The 8,030-nt window shown below is 67.8% G+C and overlaps 3 protein-coding genes across 5 annotated transcripts in view; 2 read left to right on the top strand and 1 right to left on the bottom strand.

Moving 5' to 3' along the window:
- TRAPPC3 (trafficking protein particle complex subunit 3) overlaps positions 1-8,030 on the top strand; it is an 86,942-nt gene that overhangs the window by 15,690 nt on the left and 63,222 nt on the right. The window lies entirely within an intron of this gene.
- Positions 1,306-3,234, top strand: EVA1B (eva-1 homolog B). The gene is made up of 3 exons (XM_062620755.1): positions 1,306-1,487; positions 2,595-2,709; positions 2,795-3,234. The coding sequence occupies exons 2-3, from the start codon at positions 2,643-2,645 to the stop codon at positions 3,205-3,207; spliced, it is 480 nt and encodes a 159-aa protein (XP_062476739.1). The 5' UTR covers positions 1,306-1,487; positions 2,595-2,642; the 3' UTR covers positions 3,208-3,234.
- On the bottom strand, positions 4,055-7,270 carry LOC134164686 (basic proline-rich protein-like). 2 transcript variants are annotated; one of them, XM_062620753.1, is made up of 7 exons: positions 6,821-7,270; positions 5,926-5,964; positions 5,419-5,614; positions 5,232-5,290; positions 4,427-4,718; positions 4,283-4,346; positions 4,055-4,210 (listed from the first exon to the last, which is right to left on the bottom strand). In XM_062620753.1, the coding sequence occupies exons 1-7, from the start codon at positions 7,251-7,253 to the stop codon at positions 4,172-4,174; spliced, it is 1,122 nt and encodes a 373-aa protein (XP_062476737.1). In that variant the 5' UTR covers positions 7,254-7,270; the 3' UTR covers positions 4,055-4,171. The 2 variants fall into 2 exon arrangements, with proteins under 2 accessions (XP_062476737.1, XP_062476738.1); XM_062620754.1 differs by having other exon boundaries at positions 4,055-4,346; positions 5,419-5,530.

Here is an 8,030-nt window from a genome sequence, read left to right as displayed (position 1 = left end):
TGTTCTCACACCCAGGCCCTCGCAGCGCCCCAGCCAGGGCTCCTCGCCCAAGGCAGCGCTTCCCTGGCTGCCTCCAGCCCCTGCTCCTGCCTGTCCCCAGCTCCAGCATCACCCCCAGCACCAGGACCTGTGTGAGCACAGGGTGGGGAAAAGCCTCTTTGGCCTCGGCTGTGGGGCTGACCCTGCTCTGTGGGGCCAGCTCCAGCAGGGAGCGAGTAGCAGATCTCTTTGTAGCGTGTCGTTGCCTTCTCTTGCCCCAGGCTGGCGACGGGGACTGTGTCTAAGCCTGGGCCAGCTCCAGGTGTCCTTGTGGGGATAGAGGGATTGACCTGGACCTCCTTGGCAGCATCGGGCATTACATCCTGCCTGCGCCCTGGCCGGAGCCACGCGGCAGCGGCCGGGCAGGGACTCGTGAACACTAACACAGACTCCACCAGTGGCCCCAGCCCCGGCCAGCTGAGCCAGTAGCCTCAAGTCTTAGCCTTATTTATTGTACCGGTGGGTCTGGCCCAGCACACCCCAATGGGTGCCCATCACCACCCCCTTCCCGTGCCACCAGCAGCAGCGCAGGGCCTCCCCCCTTGGGGTCCTGCTCTCTCCATCTGGTTTCTCCCGTCCCGCTCCCACCTCTAGTGTTCTTGTTGGGTTTTTCCCCAAAGTTAAAGCAATATTGGGGCTCTGCAAGGCTGAACCATGTCCGGTGTTCCTGCGCACTGGTCAGTGGTAACTCGCATGTACTGAACTGGAAGAGAGGAGGCAGGAGGGGCTGGGGGGGGGGGGGTGGAGGGGCCACGGGGGGGCCGGAGCCTGTTGTAAGAGTTAAAAAAAGAGAGAAAAAAAAAAAATAGAGGAAAAGCTCTTTGTATAAAGACGTTATTTTTGTACAACATCGAACCGACCCCTGCATGGCGGCAATAAAACTTCAGACCTGAGCCCTGAGCGCCCGTGGGGACCGGGGAAGGGGGGGACACGGGATGGGACTGGGGTGTAGGGGCTGCAGCAGCACAGGTCAGAGTGGGCCCATGGGGACCCCTGCACCCTTTGCTTGGCTCTGGGGCTGAACCCAGCGTAGCCGCGGGGACGCAGCCCCACCAGCTCGGCTGTGTCCAAGGCTGACACGAGTGGGGCAGAGCCCTTGACCTCTGCTCCCATGGCCCCGGGATGCTCCAGCCCGGCATCAGCGAGGCTGTAAAAGACCTTTAGGACCAAGTCCAGCCCGGCCGCAGCGGAGCCCCGGCAGGACCCTGCCTGTCCCCCACCTCCCTGGGCTCCGGCCCCTGCCGGGATGGGTTTGGCGCTTCCCTCCCGCAGCCCTGCTCCGAGCGCGGTGTCCCGGGGGAGCGGGACGCTCCCGGATCCCGGGCCGGGGCTGCCATTGGCTCCGGCGGGGAGCGCTGACCGCCAGCAGCCTCCGAACCATTTCCTGTTGCTGCGGCGTTAACGCGGAGCAGACCCCGCTCCCTCTTCCCTCTCCGCAGCGCGCTCCGGTGAGTACCGGCCCCGGCGAGGGGCGGATGGGGAGCCCCGAGGGATCCCAGCGCCAGCTCCGGGTGTCCCGGCTCTGCCCTGACCCTGGCTCGAGGTGCTCCGGGGTTGGGGTGGGGAAAGGGGGGCCCGGGGACACGGGGCTGAGGGCGCCGGGCTCGGGATGCAGGGATGGGGGCTTGGGGAGCGCAGGGCTCAGGGACGCGGGGCTCGGGGCTCGGGGACTCAGGGCTGGGCGCTCTGGGGCTGTGCCCACGGCCAGATCCCGTTCCAGGGATCCGGAGCAGGCTCCAGGGGGGGATCCCGGCGCTCTCCTGCCCAGCTCCGGCCGCCTGTCCCCGGCTTCCCTCACACCCTCTGCCAGCCACAGCCGAGGACACCACCCCCGGCCTGTGGCCACGGGCACCCCATGGCCCTAGGGCCAGCTCTGCCCCCTGGAGGGGCTCTGGGGGAGCCCCACGGCGGGGCTCTGCCCCTCCAGCCCCACGGCGGGCCCCATTGCAGGGGCAGGGGCTGGAGGCGAAACTGCCCCATGGGGAGGGCACCCGGACCCCCTGGGGATGCCGCTGCTGGGCCCTGGGCTGCCCGGCCCGGCTGGGAGCGGCCCCGCGGCTCGGGGCCGGCGCTGCTGATGTGTCAGCTCCTGCCCTGCTTTCCTCGTTCCTCCCTCGAGGAGCGTTTCTGGGAGCTGAGCTCGGCCCGGCCCGGGCTGGGGCTGCTTCAGCTCCTGCCCTGCCCCGCGCCTTGGGGACCGCAGCAGCCCCCAGTGCACTGCGATGGGTGCCCCGTGGCACAGGGGGTGCGCTGGGACCCCGAGAGCTCAGCCCTGTGTCCTGTGCCCGTGGGCAGGGGATGCAAAGCCTGGCTCCGGCCCCCAGATCCGCGTGTCCTGGAGGAGCCGCATCCTCCCTGGCGCAGCAGAACGGGATGGCTCCGGTTTGGCACCTCTGGGGCGCAGCCTTGGATGGAGCAGCCTGGACCCGGCACCCGCCCCTGGGTGCTGCTCAGCGGGGTCCCTTGGGGCATGGTCACACCCTGGCATGGTCCTGAGCGGGACAAGGACCCCGGGGGGATCCCCAGCAGCGCCCGCTCAACCCCTGTGTCCGCAGATGCCGAGCAAGCGCCATCCCCTGAGACGCTGAGAGCCCCGACACAGGATGGAGAGCCGCCGGCGGGACATGGAGCTGCTGAGCAACAGCATGGCCGCGTACGCACACATCCGAGGTGAGCCCGGGCCCAGCACGGACACGTCCTGGAGGCACCGGGGCCATCCTGGACCAGTCCCTCATCCCCTCTGCTCTCCCTACAGCCAACCCGGAGAGCTTCGGGCTCTACTTCGTGCTGGGTGTCTGCTTCGGGCTGCTGCTCACCCTGTGCCTGCTGGTGCTGCGCCTGTCCTGCGGGCCCCCCCCGCGCCGCCCCAAGCACCTCAGCGATGAGGACGAGGATGAAGATGAAGACGACGAGGATGATGATGATGAGGAGGAGGAGGACACCGTTGACCGCGCAGCATCCGAGTCGCTGCTGCCGGTGACCGAGATCCCTCTGGAGCCCCACGGCCCCGGGGACGGGGCTGCGGCCGTCAACGTGTTCACCTCCGCGGAGGAGCTGGAGCAGGCGCAGCGGCTGGAGGAGCGGGAGCGCATCATCCGCGAGATCTGGCGCAACGGGCAGCCCGACCTCCTGGGCACCGGCACCCTGGGCCGCGTCCACTACTACTGACCCCGGGAGTCACCCAGGAGGGCGAGGGGGGGGCTGCTCCCTGCCCCGGCGTTGGAGGCTCCCCCCCCCCCCCGTCCATGCACTTTGAGCCATTGGTACGACTGCGGGCACCGGGACCCGCGGGGACAGGGACAGGGACAAGGACAGGGCCACCGCTGGCCATCCCCATGGGTCACATCCGGCTGTTCCCGTGTAAGCTTTGGGGGTCCTGCCCCACAAACATGGTGCTGTTCTACCCCCCCGTGGGGCTCAGTGTGGTGCTGGGGTGGGGGGGGTTCAGCTGCCGCCTTCCTAAGCCGAAGCCTTTCCCGTGACCCAACTAAAATTACCCGGATCCTTTCCGGCACCGCCCTGGGCCTGGCCCTGGCGGATGTTTCCCCCCCAGGGATGTGGGGCTGCTCCCCGCGGGGCTGGGTCACATCCTGCCCCCTGCTCCCGGCGCTATCCCAGCCCCCGGGGGCCCCGCTGCCCCCTCCCCAGCCCCCTGTAAAAATAGCTCCTTCCCAGGCCGGTCCCGCCAGCAGGATCCAGATGTTTTCCAGATGTTCTCCCAGCCCCACGCCGGTGGCTGGAGGCCAGGACGTGATGGGGCTGGGATGGGAAATGGTGCGGGAGACGGAGAAGGAGGAGGAGGAGGAGGCACTGCCCAGCCCCGTGCTGTGACAGGACCCCTGTTCCATGGTGGGATCTTTGTGCTGTGGTGGGTATCCTGTGCCTGGCAGCCCCAGCTTTGCCCACCCCATAGGGACCCGGCAGCCCCATAGCAGAGCCCCTCTGTGGGTACCCAGCGCTCTGTACCCAAAGCGGTTTATTCCAGACTCTGTCCCAGTGCCGTTGCGCGGCCTCGGGCCCACGCCGTGCCGCAGGAAGCGGTGCGGGGCTGCGGGGTGAGCATCCTGCCTCCAGCCAGCGCAGAGCCGGGCGCAGCACCGGCACCACGAGGCGCCCGCAGCCCCCGCCGTGCTCAGCAGGGCAGCGCCTTCCTCACCCGCTCGATCTCTGCCTGCGGGGAGATGCTGCGAGCAACGCGGGGCAACGGGGACCCCGCACGGGGCAGCCCCGCGCCGGGACTCACCTGCAGCGCCTGGCGCTTGGCCCGCTCCTGCCCCAGCTCCAGCCTCAGGTCCTCCAGGTCCCGCCTGCAGCGCAGCAGGGGCGGCTCAGCGGGGCCAGCGCCGGTGATGCTGAACCATGGGGACCCCCCCCCAGCCCCACTCACAGGTGCTGCGTCCGCATCAGGTCCACCAGGATGTGCAGGGACCGCACCTCCGCCTTCAGGTCCCCCAGGGCCAGCGCCTCCTTCGGGCACGGAGCCGCCGGCACCTCCGGGCTCCACGGTGGGGCCGGCGCCTCCCCCGCGCCGCTGCGCGGTGGCCCCGGGGGGGGCTCCCCAACCCAGGGACCCCCCGGCGTGAGGCTGGGGGGCCGCTGGCCCGGCACCCGCGGGCGGGTGGCTGTGGGGTGGCTGAGCCGGGCCGTGGTGACCGGCACCGCGTGGAAGCCATCGGCATCTGCTAAAGGGATGGCAAAGAGATGGCAAAGAGGTGGCAAAGAGATGGCAAAGAGATGGCAAAGAGGTGGCAAAGAGACGGCAAAGAGACGGCAAAGAGGTGGCAAAGAGATGGCAAAGAGATGGCAAAGAGGTGGCAAAGAGACGGCAAAGAGACGGCAAAGAGGTGGCAAAGAGATGGCAAAGAGGTGGCAAAGAGATGGCAAAGAGACGGCAAAGAGATGGCAAAGGGATAGCAAAGAGGTGACAAAGAGATGGCAAAGAGATGGCAAAGAGGTGGCAAAGAGACGGCAAAGAGGTGGCAAAGAGACGGCAAAGAGGTGGCAAAGAGACGGCAAAGAGGTGGCAAAGAGGTGGCAAAGAGATGGCAAAGAGATGGCAAAGAGATGGCAAAGGGATAGCAAAGAGGTGACAAAGAGATGGCAAAGAGAAGGCAAAGAGATGGCAAAGAGATGGCAAAGAGCTCAGCGCGGTGTTGGCACAAGGCATGGCCCCACATGGCTGCAGCTCCTACCTGGATCACCGGCTCTGCCCCTCTCTGTGTCTGAGGCACTGGGCTGGGGACCACCAGGCCTGGGGACAGCAGAGGCAGTGAAGTGGCACAGAATGGACCAAGCAGGGATGTTCTGCACCAGCACCGCCCCGGTGCTGGGAGCATCGTGTCAGCTCCGGATGCCCCGGAGCACCCGTGTGAGTCTTACTTGCTTGCTACTGTGGGGGCTGGTTTGGCCTTGCCAGGGACGGGGGGAGCAGGAGCCATCCTCTTGCTGTGGGGCTGCTTGGCCGGCTCCATCCTCAGTGGCGCTGGGAGCTCTGGGGTAGAGAAGCAGGAGCAGGGCTGGGGCCGGGGCTGGCACCGCGCAGCACAGGCGGTGAGAGCGGGGCAGGAAGCGCTTCCTGCGGGGAGCAGCAGCCATGGCCGTGGCCCGGCACCGGGACCTGCCCAGAGCAAGGGGGCCCCTGTCCCAGGCATGGCCCATCCCCATCCCCATCCCCATCCCCATCCCCAACCCCATTCCCATCCCCATCCCCATTCCCATCCCCATTCCCATCCCCATTCCCATTCCCATCCCCATTCCCATCCCCATCCCCATTCCCATCCCCATCCCCATCCCCATTCCCATCCCCATCCCCATTCCCATCCCCATCCCCAACCCCATCCCCATCCCCATCCCCATCCCTCCTTCCTGCCCTGGCCCAGGACTCACCCGGGGGCTCCCCCTCCTCGTCCTTTGCTCTCTTCCAGGCTGCAGGGAGAAAAGGGGCTCAGGTGCTGCAGGAAGGACCCTTCTTACAGCCCCCCTCGGGGTCACCCCCCAGACGTGGGCTCCATCCCTGACTCGCCACTTCCCTGCTGGGGAAGGAGGCCCCCACAGGCAGGACCAGTGGGACACAAGGTCCCATGGTGTTCCTGGGCTCATGGCTCCCTCCATGGCTGTAGCAATGCTCAGTGGTACCCAACAGCGCCATGGTGGCTCTGCCCCATCATCACCCCGGTACCGTGTGCCACCCCTCCTGCCAGCCCCACACCCAGCCCCACGCCAGCCCCACTGTGGTTGTGTTTCCTCTGCGTGTGGTGGAGCAGGCGGCTGCAAACCTCCCCCAGAGCACCAGCAGCACGGCAGAGGCAGGATGCTGTCCCTATGGCGCAGCAGCATTCTTCCCTCTGCCACCAAGCCCTGAGGTCCCAACAGGATGGAACCCTCTGGCAGAGAATATGGAGCATCCAACCGCAGGTATGTGCCCATGAATCATCCTGTCCCTGTGATGGGCCACCCTGTCCCCAACGCCACCAGCAGCCCTGATGCTGTCTGGTCCCTGCCGCCACCAGCAGGGCCCTCACCGTGGCGGCCTCGCTGGCACCAAAACTGCCAGAGGGTTTTTTGTCCTCCCAGAGATGGCTGCAGCCATGAGGGATGAGGACAGGGCTGAGGGCACCCGGCCCCAGGGGTGCAGGGAGCTGCTCTGCAGGCCCCAGGGCACCATCGCTCTCGAAGTGTGAGGTTGGTGGTACCCAGAGCTGCCCGTGTGGCCCCACACTGCTGCTGCCCCTGGGATGGCAACTGAGTGCGGGACCCCCATAACCACACGGCTCCATCCTACCTGCTGGTGCGGGGCTGCCCCCGAGGCTGAGCACCGTGGTGCTGTGCCCGGCTCCCCCGGCTGCTGCGGCCCCGCACCACGCACGTGACGCCGGAGGAAACCACGCTGGGAAGGAAGTCGAAGCCGAGAGCATCTCGGTGCCGGTCCATGCCGCATCCTCGCTCCCCACGGGGCTCCTCCTGCCCCCTGGCACGGCCGGCTCCTGGGCTGCCCCAATCCACCTCACACCGGGCCGTGGGGCTGCCCGCTGGGGCACTGAGGCCGCCAGGGCTGGGCGCCCACCTTGGTCGGACTGAATGGACTCTGAGTCCCAGGATGGCATCAATGGCTTCAGCTGATGGAGAGGGGCTGGGTGAGGATGGAGCCGTGGCACAGCCCCACAGGCACCGGACTTTGGCACTGTGGAGCCCACCGAGGCACAGGCAGGGTCCATCCACACGAGCCCTGCGTGGCCCTGGTGCAGCCCTCACTTACCGTGGGCAGCGGCAGGAGCTCCGCGAGGCTGCAGGGGAAGAGCCCTCTCCGGTGCCAGCACTGTCCGTGCCCGCAGCCCTTGAGCCCTGCGTGCTGCAGGGCAGGTGCCAGCACCAGGGACCCACCTCGGGGTGCCCCTGTCCCCGCGTGCCCTCCCCTCGCTCAGGACCCAGATCACATCCCCCTGGACGCAGCCCCGCCGGCAGCTCCGGGCTGAGCTCAAACAGGGCCCGGCAGAGCCGCGGCTCCGGGTCTGTGCGGGAAGGGCAGGACCGAGCTCGTGGGGGTCTCCCCAGGTGCCCCCCCAAGCCCATGGCAATGGAGCCTCACCCGGGGCTGGCTGCAGGACGGGTGCTGAGCGCTGTGCCGGCAGAGGCACCCAGAGGCGGCTCACGGTGCCCAGCGCTCAGCATCGCTCGCAGGGCGCATCCCTACCTGAGCTGCGTGCGGCAGCGCCGGGAGCTGGCACCGCGGGCAGGGCTGCGGGAGCGGAGCAGCGGGGCAGGACTGGGAGCAGCCTCGCATCCCATCCGGCACCTCGGCGGGCAGGGGGAAGTGAAACCCAAACCACAGAGGGGCCGAAACCACAACCCCCGAGCATGCTGAGTCCCTGCGCTGAGCGCAGAAGGGTCGGTACCAGTGCTCCCGGTCCATGCCTGGTCCAGGCGCTCAGCACCAGTGCTCCCTTGGCTCGGGTGTATTTGACACCGAGGGGACCAGCACCAGCTGCTCATCC

Source organism: Pezoporus occidentalis, unplaced genomic scaffold (genome assembly GCF_034315485.1).
Source record: "Pezoporus occidentalis ecotype Australia unplaced genomic scaffold, CSIRO_AGI_Poc_V1 ctg223, whole genome shotgun sequence".
Classification (NCBI taxonomy): domain Eukaryota; kingdom Metazoa; phylum Chordata; class Aves; order Psittaciformes; family Psittacidae; genus Pezoporus; species Pezoporus occidentalis.
The sequence above is the reverse complement of the archived record's forward strand: the minus strand, read 5'-3'. Positions and strand labels throughout refer to the sequence as shown.

Bases quoted from the DNA above. Each gene is read 5' to 3' on its own strand.
- EVA1B (XM_062620755.1), top strand. From the start codon at position 2,643: ATGGAGAGCCGCCGGCGGGACATGGAGCTGCTGAGCAACAGCATGGCC. The intron at 2,710-2,794 runs GTGAGCCCGGGC...CTCTCCCTACAG, and splicing joins CGCGTACGCACACATCCGAG to CCAACCCGGAGAGCTTCGGG.
- LOC134164686 (XM_062620753.1), bottom strand. From the start codon at position 7,253: ATGGACCCTGCCTGTGCCTCGGTGGGCTCCACAGTGCCAAAGTCCGGT. The intron at 5,965-6,820 runs GTAGGATGGAGC...TTCTCCCTGCAG, and splicing joins GGGCAGCCCCGCACCAGCAG to CCTGGAAGAGAGCAAAGGAC. The intron at 4,347-4,426 runs GTGAGTGGGGCT...GCTGCGCTGCAG, and splicing joins CTGATGCGGACGCAGCACCT to GCGGGACCTGGAGGACCTGA.